This window comes from Lonchura striata, chromosome Z (genome assembly GCF_050655825.1).
Source record: "Lonchura striata isolate lonStrDom1 chromosome Z, ASM5065582v1, whole genome shotgun sequence".
Taxonomy (NCBI): domain Eukaryota; kingdom Metazoa; phylum Chordata; class Aves; order Passeriformes; family Estrildidae; genus Lonchura; species Lonchura striata.
In genome coordinates, this window is record NC_140740.1 from 60,931,687 (window position 1) to 60,948,583 (window position 16,897).

The 16,897-nt window shown below is 38.3% G+C and overlaps 1 protein-coding gene across 3 annotated transcripts in view; it reads right to left on the minus strand.

Moving 5' to 3' along the window:
- Positions 1-13,135: 13,135 nt before the first annotated feature.
- The window catches only part of NTRK2 (neurotrophic receptor tyrosine kinase 2), a 193,519-nt gene continuing 189,757 nt past the window's right edge, over positions 13,136-16,897 (minus strand). For all 3 annotated transcript variants that reach the window (XM_031507311.3, XM_021534431.4, XM_085566788.1), the window contains one exon: positions 13,136-16,446. In XM_031507311.3, the coding sequence (XP_031363171.1) occupies positions 16,261-16,446 (186 nt within the window). In that variant the 3' untranslated portion in view covers positions 13,136-16,260. The remainder of the gene's footprint in view (positions 16,447-16,897) is intronic.

The window sequence follows — 16,897 nt, forward strand, 5'->3', positions numbered from 1 at the left end:
ATCATGCATGTCCTGCTGAGATGGACTGTCACGTCTCCAATATTCTGCATCTGCATCCTCTGGTTCATCTAACTTATCATGTACTGTACCTGTACTGGTTTTTTTTTTGTTTTTTTTTTTTTGCTTATTTATCTTCCCAAACTCAGAGCTTAAGACAAGTGAACAAAGAAAAAGTTAAGTAGAGGAGACCACAAAAGCATCAAGAGTAAGTAATGCTCTTGTTCAGTGGTGTTTCTGAAGGCAAAAGCTTGGGCTACATGAATATGAAGACTCCATCTTACTTTGAATGAAAGTACATGTTTCACAGAAAGATTAGTGGGATTTACTATTCATTTCTCAACCCAATCCCTTAAATGATTTCTGATAAACCGGTGATTTTTAAATGTTTTCCTGTGGCATAAGATGTACTTGTCCTCACTCTTTCCTGCTATTTATTGATTACATTATCCTCAGAAATTTGTCTGGGATTCATTACAGACTAAAATGTTTGCTCATTTATCTACAGTTTTTTTTTCCATCTGGTGCATTGAGATGGCATCACACCCACCAGTTAAGTAGCCCTTCTCAGTGTAAGCCTCTGTTTCCAACTCTCACCCAGAAAACATCTTCAGAAACACCTGTGAAGTGGCTGTTGTCTATTACTTGATGGGTTTTTTTTCAATCCTTGTTTTTATTTTTAAAGATAATTATGAATATTTTGTTTATGCATTGTGGTTTGTGCTGTATGGTGGTAACAAACAGTGGCAAGCTTTGCTGGGTTTTTTTTAGGATTTGTTCCCTTTCTTTCTTTCTTTCTTATTTCTCTAAATTAGTTATGTAATAATTTGCATGACAATTTAATTTTGGAACTAATGGCTTATATATTTCTTTCTGTCCCAGGCTTAAGAAGCTTTTGGGAAACACTATTTTGTTTGATTTTGTTTAAAGAAGAACATACTGCAAACATACATGAATAAACATGTAGGAGCTTAAAATAATATGCAGTTGTATTTAAAATGCCAAAAGTGAATATAGTGTTGAGCTGTCCTGCCTATCCTTGCAGAGGGAGCATTTTCCCATTTGTAATAGTACCACCCAAAGCAGAGACCTTCACCCTGGGAGATTTTGGGGACCACTGCAAAGCAACAAAGGGACCTGAACAGAGATTGTACAATCTGTGGCATTCTTTTTCCATCTAACTCTTAATAGGGGAACTATACAATTAGTTCCATTTATATTTTCAGTGTAGTTCCATAACTCTTGAGTTGCCTTAAAAAACTTGAGGACATGTGAGAAGGCAATATTTAACCTGTTATTGCTACAACAAACACCTGATTGAGATTTTTTTTAAGTCACTTTGCAAATAGGAGTTGAGCATCTGGGTAATTTCAAAGAAAATGACTCAATGGTAGCTGAAAGTATATGAGCACAAATATTTCTCTTCCATCACTTTGTGTATTTTGTGCATTAAGTATTGTTACAGTCATTTTCACTACAGGTTCCAGTAAATGCTAAGCAAATTTTATGAGACAAAAAGTAACAAACATTAAAAAAATATACCAAAACCATTAAAAATTTCAAAGAATACTCAAAAGTGAAAGAAGTAAGAACATGGACTATTTAAATCCCTTTAATCTCAGTTTTAATGAGACTTTAATTTAAGATTGGGTTTGCTTGAAATATGTGAAGTTTCATTGTCTTTTCAATTGTCTTTTCATTGTCTTTTTCATTCAGGTCTTTTTTGTTCATCCACAAAAAAAAAAACAAATTTCACTTCAGAAGCAATATTACTTAGATGCTAATGTTAAAAATTATTGTTAGTAGTGCAATTAATACTTAACAATACATGAGAAATTTTTATTGTCAGCAATTGTACTGCTGAAAATCAAGTCTGCAGTGGAATAACTAAGTGAGTGGTTGTACTGTGACAGATCAAAGGTATCCCAACTCCAGGACCCACTTGTAGCAGGTGTCTGGCGAAGGACTAGGACAGGGGGAACGCTCAATAATAAACTGAGTCTTTTCCCACCCTCATGTGGGATGTAAACCAATTGGTGGGGTGCCTCTCCAGTGTAATGGTGTTTTACTTTTAAATTTTTTTCAGTAGATTTTGTTTCCAATATAATGTCCAGAAATTCTTCAATCCATTTTCATTCCTACTGCCAACAATAAGCTTTGGTAAGATTATACAGCTGAATTGCAGAGGGTTATCTTATTTTGGTGCTTCCCGAGCATGCTCCTATTTCCTGTTGCTCTCAGCACCTGCATTGTGAAAAATCTAATCATGCAATATTCACCTTCATCACAACATTTGGGATTTGTCAATTCTTTATTTTATCCTCCTGAGGTCTGAGAACTTAAGACTGTGTTTAGGGTGTTATTGAGGCATTTCTTTCGTGATAGCTACTGCCATAACCAGGATTTCTTTGGCCTTTCTTTGAAATATGTCCTGTTACACAGTATTACTTGAGATAAATGCAACATTTAAGGAGTAAAGATTTGTTCAAGGACTCAATTATATTTTGTTTCTTCTCTATTCCTGCCTCTATTGGTGCTGGCAAAGCTGATGAGCATGATGAGCAGCTGAGCAGTAAAGTAGTCATTATCTCAGATGTAGGAAAAGACATGCATTTGTGTCTAGAGTGTCTCAATGTTTCTTTTTGGTGGAAACATTATATCTGTTGGGAGATTTTTGCAAGCCTAGGGTGCACTCTATGCACAGTAGTTAGATTAAGAGCCATCTGAAAGCCACAGCAGAATTTCCAATAACTTAAAGGAAAGCTTAAGGAACTGTCTGACAGTGAGGAAACACCAGTGGATAGTGGACTTCCCTTGAACACTAAGTACACACTATCAATTTTCATGTTATGAAATTTAATAAAGGCAGAATGAATTATTTTATCTCCACTTCTCTGCATGCAGGTGAAACAAATATCTTCTGTTTTGTTGAACCTTGTATTGTTTGTTTCCAGAGTATGACTGTATTTTGCTATATTTCATATAGCTGTAATTTTTTTGCTTTATTGTACAACAGCATTGAATGACCTAGTTCTTCAGTAAAATAATGCATTTTTAACAATAGTAAGTAAAAGGCAGTATTAAACTGTATCACTGATAACTTTTTTTAACATTCTGTTTTATTTAAGACTTTTTTAGAATTTTTAAAATTGAAATAGAACTACCAAACTCCAGTGGTAACTGTATGAACAGTTGTAATAAGGGATGAGAAATATGTGAGAAGGCAATATTTTCCTGAGCATACTGCTGTGGCAGGCATCAGTGAAGCAGCAAGAGGCAGAGATCCTTATGGTAGTGGCTCACTGAGCTCATTCAGTGGCATCACAAGCAACAGTAAATGCTAATCACTGTGCAGATAAGAAATAGAATTGGGTTTGGAAGAACTGCCAGGTAAATTGTCCTGTCTTCAGGATGTCATTTATATAGGTATGTTAGCTCATCACAATTATTTAACTAAGGAAAGAGGAAATGAATGAAAAATTTGTTCAATAAGCCCCATGCTCATTCAACCAAATAATTTAGATTGGCATTGGAGCACCTAAACATAATTCATCTCTTGCAAGTCTCACCAATTGCATCAAAGAAATATTTACCACTTCTTTCTGGAGAGAGGTGAAAGATATTCATTATAGATATTCATTACAGATCTTCCTTCCCCTGCTCATAGTGAAATAGAGCAATGAACCACTGAACCAGAAAATCAGTTTATCATGATCTCTGTAAGTGCCAAAGCATGATACACAGTATTCTTTAAAAGAAAAATAAATTATAATGTTCAACTAAGCAAAACAATAGAAGAGCTTGGTCTGCACACATCTGTAATGCAAGTCCCAGTTTGTCAGAGACAACTGAATGAGGTGCAAGGACTTCCCAGTGCAGAGCAACAAGCTGGAAAAATCTGCACTGTGTCATGTACTTCAGTCTAAGGCAGAACTGTTACTTGATCTGAGAGATATATAAAAATGTACATTTGCTGTTCCTGGTGGCCTGGCTCAGCAGTGACCTGCCCAACCTAAACTAGGAAGACCCATGCCTTGGTGTGAAACACATCATGTTTTGTCTTCAGTCTCACAGCTGAGTAAATATTACTGGTTTTCTAGTTATCTTTTGATGCCTCCCATCTCAGGGAAGGGAACTTGGCTGAATTCCCTCTGCCTGACTTATGGCCATGTATCCTGACTTTCTGAGTTGTGGCAGCAACTGGGTATACCGATAATGATTTCCTACAAAATAAAACACAACCTTCTTAGAATATACAAAAAGTCTGCACTTCTCTGAGAGTATAGGCCTGATCCAGCATGCAGCATGGGTGTATCAGTCTCTTCATGAATGGTTACTTCATCAGTGGCTCTATTTTAGCAACTGAAGCTCTGTCTTTTTAATTACTTGTCAGTTGTGTTCCTTCCCAAGACTGGAGCATTTCTGATTTGAATTACTTTCCAATAGTTGAACTGAGTAAGAGTTATTTTTAGTCCTCTGCACAAATTATCACCCAATGAATGCAGAATAATGCATTATAAGTAGTACTCTATGATATTTATTGTAGAGATACTGATGTGTGTTGAATTTAGGCTATTTAAGAGGCACTTCCATGGTATATCATCTCTCTTAACAATGTCTTTATGTCAGAGAAGAAATGAAAGAAAAAGTTAACTTTGAGTAACCAGTAAGAGGAAGATGGCCAGCATAAACCTCACCTAAGCACCAATAGAAAACAAGCTGATCTGTATGTCTTCCACTGAATTTCTTGCTCACCAGGGAATTGCTGGCTGGAGGGTGAGAATGGAGGCCGGGTGGCAGTTAATAGTGTCTTTTTAAGGTAAAACACAATAAATCTGGGTTGCATTATTTTCCGAGATGCTGGCTGCCCACATAGATTTAATCACTGGTATGTTTTGAAAAGAAAATTACAGAATAGAAGAGTTACCTCAATGTGACAGTGTTACTCAATGCTGTCAGTAATAGAGGAGGTAACCACACAGCCAGAAGGGTCAATATAAGAGCAGGTGTACTTTTCTGCCTTCCAGTAGTACTGTTGTTTTCAGTTTATATGCAACAGCTTTGCTGGCATTTCAAGGTAGTGATAAAGACTGCCAATTTCTGGCTCAATTTCTTAGTCTGGCATGAGATTATCTAATCTCCTCCCAAGTCTTTTAGCATTCAACCTGTTCCACTAAGATCCCTGGATTTTGACCTCTGGAAGGCAAAACAGCAGCAGGGTTTGATGCCTGGGGAGGGTCTCAAAAGACATCCTCATTGTTCACATCACAGCCCACACTTGCCTGGCTTGGATTCTACAGTCCTCAACAACAGTTCTGCAGTTGTATGCTGCTAGTTGTGTGGAGGCCAGGCTGGTTTGTTGGTGTCACAGACTTTAAATCAAAAATATTCATGTCCATTGGCTGTATTTTTGTCTTTCTAAGGAAAATGTTAGCTTTGTCCAAAAAGAGCTGGCAGCCAAATTTGTCTTATATGCCATTCTGACTTGGGAAAGCCATTTTTGAACCCTGCCCTGAGTCACAATCTCATAGGTGTTTAACAGCAAATCTCATTCTAAAAATAACCACTAAGCAATGCGTATGATGGTGCAATAGCATTTTGCATAGCTTGGGAAAACTGCTTATCCTGCAATATCCGTTTCATATTGCAAACATTACTGATCCTTTCATAATTTTCTAGTATGGAAATCTGTGAGGTTGTAGAACACAAGGTGAGCCAAAAGCACACTGTAACAGCTTGTGGATCACCTAGCTCTTGCCAGAGTGATTAGACTCCCACTGGCAAAAAACCCAACAACAATTACTGCCAATAGGTGTTATTTTAACCAAACAAAGTGCATATTTATTCTGTGGCCTGTGTAGAATCGAAGGCACTGTGTTTAGTCTCCATCTGCTTTCTCTTATCCAAGCCTCTTTAGATTCTGGGTTGCTAAAAACCCCTGGTGCTAGTGACATTTGCCCACATAATTTCCCAAATCACAAAGAAGAAAATCCAAAGGAGAAAGAGATGACCTGAGTTTATAATGGATCACTTGCAGAGACTTACATGTGTAACTGCTTTGAGGACCTGGAAGACAAATTCTGTGCCAAACCCCCTGCACTTTGGGTTGAAGCGGGAGAGGGGAGCAGGGGGTATGAGATCTATATGTTTGTCTTACTTTTGTCTCCTAAAGGCTTGTTGTTCCCGGCTGTGATTTTTCTTGTTACTTGTTGGAGCTCCACATGTCAGTGGTGCTCTTAATAGACTAACTCAACAGCTTCAAAATGAATCACTCAATGAATAAGTTAGAAATGCTGTTAGAAACAGTGATCAGCTGCAGCAAAAGCAGTGGCTTGCATGAGGAGTGCAGGACTGCTCCTCTGCCCACCTGGAATCATTCTGGCCAGGGCCCTGTCAGTGGAATTTCTCCTTATGCTGATATCTGGCTCTCAAAACCAACCTCAGCAAGAGCTATGAGAATGTACTTGGCTGAGCAGGCATTTCCCTCACAATGGTGAGGCACACAGGTGCAAATACTGCTACTGCTATCCAGCTGGTCACCAGGATGAGAAATTGAGTCAAATGTGATGTGTCTCCAAGGAATGACTCATCTCTAGGACAAGCTATATTGGTTCTCCTTTTTTTCATAGATTTAATGGATGCAATAAAACCAGGACAGGTATTACATTATGCTACTGAAGGATTTATCAGTTGCCATGCCAGGATGAAGTTAGACAATGTCTTGCAGAGACAAGATGTCCACTCCTGGGAGTCATCCAATTCACTGCTAGCTGACCTCAAGCAGCTGCACTGGGCACCCAAAAAAATGGCAAAGACCAAGATACAGGGACAAAGGCAGTTGTCAGCTCACTGCATAACAAAGAACATCAAGTTGCCTGAGTGACAATGAGTGGCACCTCCCAGCCAGCACGTTCACCCAAAACTGAGGGTGTACTCCTGAGGTCGTGCACCCCCTATCACAAACACCAGTCCATGCATGCCAAGCCAGGCGGTGCTGCAGCTCTCTCATTGGTGACTGGGTGCTTTAACACCATGGCAGCGCACGAGTATGGGAGTGTGGGTATCTGTATGCAGTGTTTTTGATTAACAGAATGACAGGAGCCTCCCATCACAGTGATTAACATATTTGCCCACTCACTTTAGACCAAGACCATTGTGCACTTAGTCCTTTGCACACCTCAGTGGAAGTGTGTTTCCTCCTTCCTCCCATCCAGTATACCAGTCCTGGGGGCTGATACAGAGGCCACTGGAAAGGGTCAAGGATTATTACAGACTATAAGCTGACCACAAACACATGCACCCTGCTCATGCTGGAGATACACCACACCACCTCTGCAAACATACCATGGGACTGTCCCAGTTCACTGCAGAAGAAAGGAAGGCCTATTGTTAGATGTTCATCCAGTGTTTGCCAGTGAAAAGGAATTATATTCATTGACTCTATCAGTATGTAAACATGCACAAGCTAAATCAGTTCAGGCAATTAAGGACAGGGACATCTTGTTTGCCAGGACTGTGCCCTGGCATAATCACATGAGGCTGAGGACCAAGGCAAGTGCTCTCCTCTGTGGGGGCAGCTGTGTTGCAGCTGGTATATCCCTGACATATGGTGGGGAATGATGAGGGAGGGAAACACCTGTGTTGGGCCATTAGAAGTGAGTGTGCTGAGATGTGTTCCCATGCTGCTTCTCAGTAGATACCCAGGCCTCTCAGCACTACTTGGGGCCTGAAGACCACAAGTTCAGCTTCTGTCAGCTTTGTAATTTGTGCTGGCTCCCATTTTTCCCCCTTTTTTCTCCTCTCTCTTACATGGACAAAACATACTGTTCACCTGCCCTCACACATATTGAGAGCATCTGCTGTCTCTGCAGGGCTCAGAAATTAGAGAACACTTATATGTGCAAAAACCAATTGGCAAAGAGCTGTCTGCTTCAAGGGTGAAGTTGATCACCTCTGCCAAGTTGGGAGGTTCTGACCTGACAAATCAATCTGGGGAAGAAATGATCTTCAATTTAAATACTACCCAAGTCCAGGGCTGGTAGTACTGGGTAGAAGGGCAACAGAAAACTGGCAAGAGAAAAAAAAAATTCCCCTTTGACCACTATTATTAACCAGTTGTAAATTGGTTTCAGATTGTGAAGCAGAAGGTGATAAACACCTTGTTATTACTTGTGCAGCCTCAGCTTTCCAAAGAAGGACCTGAGTTACTCTGAACAGGAGCCTACCCTGAGAGTCACCATATAAATCAATGCTCCTACTCCTGCTAATCATCAATAAATTACTTAGCCATTCCCAACAGTTTCTAAATGGGCTAACTGGAGAACTCAGATTAATGAACCAGCAGTCAGCTATGCCCATGTTGCAACACACTGAATAGCAGTATCCCTTTTTATGTATTTAAATGAACTTTTTCAGAAAAAAAAAGCTCCAAGGACAAAAATCAGGATAATAATGACAGATCTGCACTTTCCATGACACTAGCAGTGTTTGTATCATAACAAAGAACTGCTAGGCCTAAAAATCTTCCATGTTGGAAGTGCTAAAAATATGTGTAAATAATTTTCTAAGTATCAGTTTTATTTGTTTTTTAGGTCAGACATGAGGACAGCAAAGCTACACATCTAATTTTTACAGCATATTTTATACTCTTACTTCCTGATTTTCCTTATACATCTCTTCTTCCCTTGCATTCTATTTAATACAGATCCCAGCCAGAAAGAGCACATGCTCTTTAGTTCTAATTGTTATTTCTTGTTACAATAAGTTTATTTGCATGATGTGATTATCAGTTTAAGAAAGTAAAACATTTGTTTTCCATTCCACTGTTTTGCTTATGGTCTTTTTTACTAGTATTCTTCACTCCCTCTGATAAAAGATAAAAATAGACCCAAGCCCTAAAATCTTCCAACTCTCAAAAGACACGAATTGCTGCAGAAACTCTGTCTCTTGTGCATGTCAATTTATGCTCAAGAGGTTGAAGCATGGGGCTCTTAGCATAGAAATCAGTTGGGTAGTTCTTCAGGTGTTTGTTCCAAATATTTTTCTTTCTTGCATGAAATCTTTCCTGCCAGAACCTATGGTTTATGACAAATATCAATAAGCTGCTTTAGTAAGCAAACCTGGGAGCTGGTTAAGTAGAGTCTGCCTACCGTGTTCTGGGTAGATCCAAGATTTTTTTTTTGTCCTTTATAAGGCCATGAATTTCTTTTAAACATAATATTAATATTATAAATTATTATAGCCATTAAAAATACCAATGGGAACAATCAAGGGACACTGTGAATCACCTTTAAAGCAATCCAGTGATCATGTTGATTTTCAAATTATATTAATCATTTAACACAAAGGCTTCTTCACTATGAAATCAGTTATGGAAATTTGTTGAGACTTAGCAGTAGCAAGTGCAGGACTTTTGTTGCATATTCCTTGCTGACCTGTCCAGTGTTTCACAACTCTCTGTGGATTTTGTGCAGGAGGAAGGCACTGGTAAACTGAGAGACCTTCAGATGCTGTGATGGAAGGATACTGCTGAGCTGTGCATGAGTGATCTTTAACAGACCAACAAGTCTGACATGTTCTGGGAGCTTCAGGAGCTCATCAGACTCATTAGTCTATCACAAGCCTCTTGTGCAACCTGAACTAACACCTTTACCCTTACATTGTAGTGAACAGAAGGCAACAAAAATGGCATCAGTCACCGCTTTTAAACTGAACCTCTGCTCTGATGCACAGTGCATGCTGCAGGACCATATATGCCCAGGTGGGAAAAGGAGAAGATAAAAAACTCTTCTCCCTCAAATGACCAAGTGATGAGCAAGTGTTTCAACATTTCTTGCCTGCCCCAGGGTCCACCTGGGATTGAGCTCAAAAGAGCAATGGGACTATATATGTAAAAAGATTGGTTCCTGGGGAGGGGAAACTTAAACTGGAGTCTTGGGTAGGCTGGGCTGTGCAGGAGAAGTATCTGCCTGCCTACTGTAATGCTGCAAAAATTCTGAGTGTACTGCTGAGGCACTCCATAAGCCCTGCTGGCTCATCTGGCTTTGTGTCTTTGCCGCCATGAGGAGTGGTAATGTCCTGTCCCTGCTGCAGCTACATGTCCCTAGCCTTAAAAATTCCTGGGGAAAGGGAATAATAGAGGAGTGTGTACAGGCTGTTGCGCCCATGCTGACAGGACTGCAGGGTAATGCTATATGCCAGGGTTTTCGAAGCTCTCACTGCTCCCTAAGAGACTTCAGCATAACAAGTTGCCTGTGGAGAGGTGTTTCGTTTTGGGATGGCAAAAACTCATCAAATCCAGAAGGCATCAGGATTTTACCATGAAAGCAGGTAAGGCATTTCTAAGCCACTGCATGAACATGAACTGTCAACAAAATTTTTTAGTGTGTTTTAATGACATTTTTATTTTTGGATAGATTTCATCCTCAGGCTTCTGCTCAGTTGATTATTTTCCTTTGATGTTTTAAATGCTTATAGCCAGCTCATCTAATCTTGAAGAGATCTCTTGGCAGAAGGAAGCACATACATTCACAAAGTGGCTCTTGTATTGTTTTACTCTGACCTTGAAGGGCTTGGTTGAGATCAACAGATTGTGGTGGGATCACTAATACAGATTAGTATTGTTGCTGAACCTTCCTTTGAATAAATGTCCATGTTCTGAATCTAAATCAAGGACTTGGATTTAATGATGTATTTGTTCACAATATATTCATAGTAGACTGACACAAGTTAAAAAGAAAAAACTACACTTTTAACAGGGCTGCATTTTAAGGGACACTTTATCAGGTGCCAGAAAATACCTGAAGGCCAGCTTCTGCTAGAAGATAAGCAGATGTTTGCTGCCAGCTGCCCAAATGAACAAGAATTCAAATAGGATCTTCCTTTGTGTAACAAAGACAAAAAATAATAGTCTGCCATCAGGATAGCCATTTCTTAGTCCTATTAATTTTGGTCAACTCTTCCATGAAGTACGAGTTCAGTGACCTGCTTTTGTTTCACAGTTTTAGAGTGCAAACCTGTCATGCTTCTAAGCATGCCAAATGTTTCCTTAATTTCATCCTAAAAAGAATAGAGGCAAACAAAGGCATTCAAAGAAGGGAAAACAACACACAACACTGCATAAATTTTTTTGAGTTTTAAAGTAATAATTTTATCTTTCTTTTGGATGACATTGTTTATTGTAAGACATCATTTTTATTAAATACACTGTAATACAAGAGACTTTCCATGTCATGTTGAGAGAAGCTGGTCACATGATTCACAAACAAAACTTTTAACACTGATACCTAGGCATCACTTTGAAATCAGCCAAGATGCAATGAAAGTTTTAAAGCAATGACTACTTGTAACAAAGTGCAAAACAAGAATCACTAAATATTTCCACAGAGACGTCACATTAAATAAATTTAAAAAAAAAAGGAAAAAAGAAAGGAGAAAGATAGCTCTACACACCAGGTCACAATTTGGTGACAATATAGAGATTTATATTTGTATGTAGATATCTTCCTCTTTACCTAAAGTGACAAACGGAGTGATATCTAGAAATATATACACATAAAGTATAGGTGGAGAGAAGGGCTGGGACAAATATTTCATAATTAATTGATTCTCTCTCTATTGGTGATTCAATTAAACATAAATGTTAAATTAAATTATTTGTATATAAAACATTCTTAGGTGCTTTTCTATAAGTTACAGAAAGATACACATAAGCTGCAAGAGTTAGGCCTCTGGATAGATTTGATTTGTTCTGTTTTCTCACATATTCCAATCAATGGCCTCACTTACTAGCAGCTTCCATAATCCTTGCTCAAATATTCAGTGTTTATAAAATATCTGCCAGTCATCACTCAGAACCTTCTACAAGCAAACAAAAAATCCCCACAGACCTTGTGCAGAATGCATAGACGGAAAAATAACACACCCATCATTTCCCATTTCTTCTCCTGAGACATATGTTTAAAAGATGGCAAAATAGTCACTTGGTTGCTATTGTGAATTTCACAGTGTTTTCCCTGCAACATTTAGACTTTTTTCTTTTTTTTTTGCTTCATATTTGTGATGAACAGCACATTCCCCAACCCTGCCCAAATAAAGGTGTTTTAACTAAGGCTCTAAAAGACCTCTTATTCAAAGCAGCAGTGGTTTATTCCAGCCCTCACAAAAAGAAAATACAACTTCCTGTGCTATCGAAACCTTCATCTTTCTTTAGCAATCCCAATCCAACTTCCTCTCCAGTCCCTCCCCTCTCCCCTCCCCCATGTTTTATAGTAGTATTTGAAATTCACTTACAGGCCGCAACAACCCAAATGTGGACATATACATTATACCTTAGTAATTTGGGTTATTTAATTTCTTTTCAAAGTGTTCTGCAAAAGTCTACATCAACCACAATCTCTTATAAAGGGGGGAGGGTACAGACAGAGGGAGAAAGAGAGGGCAAGAAAGAAATAAAAGAGAAGGAAAGAAGGAGGAAAGACAGGAAAAGTGAAAGAAGGAAAGAAAGTGATAAAAATTAGCAAGGACAAAAAAAAAGAACAAGATCAAAAATAAGCAGTTACTTATTAACCTGTAGACAATATAAAGATATGTTGTTTTACAGGTCAGAATGAATGTAGTCCTTTTAAAAGTGTACACTCCATCAGGAATCATGGGATGCTGTTGCTTTGCAAGTGTTCCACAGCTAGTTTTGAGTTCTGCAGATCTATTGAGAGTGAAGGACAGAGTGCGACAAATTCTACTATTATTACTCCTGAATGTCAGTATTCTCATTGTTTTCCAAGTCATGTTGCATTGTGAATAGTCCAGCTCATTCTTGGAATGATTTTGTTACTGCAGGCAAGTACAAAATGCTAATGGAGCTGCACTGTTGTGCTAGAACAATAAAACAACAGGAGCACAAACCCAGAAATGACAGTAAAACAAATCTGTTTTCTGAGCTTGGAAGCTTATCTGTTAATTTCATTGTGAGAAATCAACAAGTGAAATGGGAATGGAAAAAAAAATGTTTTTATGCAATCATCTGGGGAAGAAAAGTGCTCGTTGTTAAATCTCTGGCATTCTAGTACTGCCTCTGCTGCACACCAGTTAGAAATTTGAATCATACAAATATAGAAAAAGAAATATCAAAAGAAAAAAATTGGTTACTCAGCAGATGTTATCAATTTATTAATAGCACTCTAATCATAATTTGTAGTAACAGAGGTGTATGTAAATTTATACATATACACACAGCCCATACATAATGTGCATGCATGTCTGCACATATATAAGTAAAATACAACAGACATAGGCATACATGTATATGCTATGTGTGTGTATATATATATATGCCATATGCAAACACACATATATTATATATATATATATATGGTCAGTTCATAGCACAGTCCAGAAAGACTTTTTAAATGAGCCTGATTGTCATACTTAGTGTACACTATTTACCTGACAGTGCAAGCATGATGAATATGCACATATACTCACCCTTCATTGTAATTTCAACATATTTCTTCCACTTCTCTGCTCACTTTGCTACACTTACCCATGTTTTAATGAACAAACTCAAACTATGTATAGCTACAGTTTACAGCTTTTCTACTGTGATTATACATTTTATGCACTATCAAGAACATTAACGATATAGGTCAAGGTTATAGGTGGTGGCTCTGTAGAACATTTGGTCCTTTAGAAATTTAACAAACTGCTATGTTATTGCACAAAGCATTTTAATACTATTTATTCTCTGAAATGACTCTAAAATCTCACTAGTAAATCAAAAAGAAGATGCCACTAAGTACATTTTCAGGGTCTTGTGGTTATTTTTGGTATACATTCTTTCAGTGCTTGCAAAACACAGCTGCTTCCTTTTGAGCTGGACACTTTTACAGTAAAAAAATCATCTCAGACGCCTTTTTCTTCACTTCAGAAGACACTAAGAATATGCAGGTAGAAACTTAGCAGCCCCCTCCACCAACTGCACCCTCTTCCCACTGCACAGTAAGAGGACTCTGATATCTTTCTTTTCCACCACTGTTATTTTGAAGATCAATTTCATATACCTTTAAAATATAACATTCATATTCTCAAGAGAATGGGTTTCACTGGATGCTCAGTCCTTTTCTAGTTTTCTGTGAGAACTTCCGAGACAGTCTAGATAAAATCTTAAGGCCCATTTTGTAGGAATCTTCCTCTGGCTTTTTATGTGTTTCCAGTTCAGTAGCAGTTAAGAAATAACATCTAGTTTATTAAAGAAATACTGAGTATGGCTTTATAGTTACACTGTCATGTTTATTTGTAATGCTGCCTTTTCAATGACATTGAGAAGGGTAAAACTTCATCAGTGTCCAGTTAACTGTTTTCTTCTGAAAATGTTCAGAATTTTTATAAGCTAGCTCTAAAAGCTTCTGAAGGAAAAACTTAAAGTGCCTCAATAAATAATACATGCGAGCAAATTATATATTGAATGTGCTATGGGAACACTTACAAAAATAAAATGCTTAATTTATTAAATAAAATATCCCCAACACGAAGATGGACTATTTTGATCTGGCTCATATCAATAAGAAATAATAAAAAGAGAAAATGGAAAGAAAGATCACTTTTTTTGCAATAACGCCCCCTCACAGAGGGAGGCAGAAGTCTTGAGGAATAGGTAAGGTAGGTTTTCATTTGTAAGAATTCATATTAAAAATAATCCTAGCTCTAAATTTCAAATTGTCAACTTCTAGTTTGAAAAACAACATGTATGCTCATGCAGCGGTCATCAACACAGTGGCCATGCAAATGTTATACACATACAATGCCAATCCAACCAAAAATAAATTATTTAATAAAGTGTGTATGTTGGTTATGACAGCAATAGTACCAATACAAAAATGACGCTGAGGTCAGAATCTTTGCACTCTGAATAGCAAGCCATAACCACAGAGTAATTTTTTTTTTCTAGAGATCTTTATCCCCTGCTATGTCTCAAACATAACCAGTGATCTCCGTGCTTTAGATTATTAATGTTATATCAGCCTATAATATCTATAACATTGTAAAGGCATTTAACATGGCTAATGTCCTCCATTAGCCCCTTCTAATGAAATATAGGTTATATCATTATGAGTTTGCTATGTCTACTAGGGTGTACTACAAGATGAGTGATTGTTTCTGCACAAAGGGCATTAATCGACAAAGACCATGCACAGTTTTGCTTGCACGGTTAAAAAAAAGAAAAACAAAAGGATTGAGGAAGGAAGGAATATGTTGCTGGACAAGCACAGTATAAGATACACCTGTCTCAGCATTATAGTTTGTCCTATCAAAATCCTTAGTTTCAACATGTAATCTTAAAATTAATGTTGTATGTAACTAAATCTAGCTTCAGCCTTTACTAAAAAAGACTAGCTGGAGAACATCTTTACACCAGTGGCATGACAATATCCTACCAGAAGACAAAAAAAGGGTATGCATTTAGTTTATCATGTTGTAACACAATTGCGTGCAGTGCAGGCAGCATCTTATTTTGTTTTACTCTATTCTGGCAATGAATGGTTCTGGCAAAGCACCTCCTTAAAGAATCTCTTTAGTCCTCAGAAAGACTCTTCAGGGAAATAGCTAGACCCCGTCTTGTCTTCCATCAAATCACTTCAGTGTTTTCTTGTAGGGTTGGATGCCACCTGATTTCTCAAGGTCCTCCAGATAGTGTATCACACAAGAATGTCTTCTTCCTGTCTGGCTTTATCTCTGCAAAGAACATTCTTCATGTAGAGAAAAACCAGTCTTCTTTTTCCACCCACAGGCTGAAGCAAAAAAAAATGAGGTGAATCCATAGAAACTCCCAGTAGCTATACAGCAGAAATCACAAAGTTTTAGTCAAATATATTTTCCCTTTTCTTCATCCACATCAAAGGCATGAATACAACAAGGCATTGTTAGTTGTGGTGGGCAAACTGAAGAGTCTGCTGATATAACAGATTGGGTTTTTAAGGCCTTTGTCTATGCAGAGTTACAATAATGCAGAAGCCAAATTGATTAGAAAGACAGGAGAGAAGGAAAAAAAAGATAGAAACTGAGAGAAAGAGAGAAGATACGTCTTGGTAATGTCTAAAAAGTCAATACTGTGTCTACAGCTGGAGAAGCGCACATTGCTTGCCCTTTGAAACCTTCTCCACAACTTTGTCATTAATACTGTCAAAGTTAAGAACACATTTTAATGTAGTTCAGCGGCAGTTGAACACATTTATTCCCATAGCCCAGAAGAAGAAATGCTAGGAGACTTTAGCCTAAAATATCCAAGTAGACTGGAGATGCCTTGGCCAAGTTCTGAAGGAGGGAGTGGATTTCCTTGATGTTGAGCCTCATGTGAGGCTCCCGTTGCCAACAGCCCAGCATCAAGTCATACACTTCCTTTGGGCATGTGCGAGGTCGCTGCAGGACTCGGCCCTGAGTGATGCACTCAATCACCTACGAGAAATCACAAGCAAAGGATCAACACAGCTGTGCCAGCTACACAGAGTTCACCCATGGAAGAGTTACCTTTAACCACAGCAGCCTCACTGGTGGCTGCCATGCAGCCATCTCTGGAAAGGACTGCTTTTGTAGGCATGATGAATGATGTAGATGAATGAGCAGCAGTATGTGATCTGGAAAATTCACTGTAATGTAGGTGGTCAAAGAGCAATAACTTAACTCATGCTAGGTTTACCCACACTGACCACTCCACACATAAGGAAATTGGAGCTGGGAATTAATCACATAACTTCTCTGTCTACCCAACTACCACCTCAGAGGGAGGATAAACTTTTGACCTGCTCATAGAGCATCAATGCTTTTCTTTCTCTCTGCCCTCTGCAAACTTATGAGTATCACTGTGGCTAATCTCTGGAAGGGGGATACTTGTGACTGCCTAGAAATC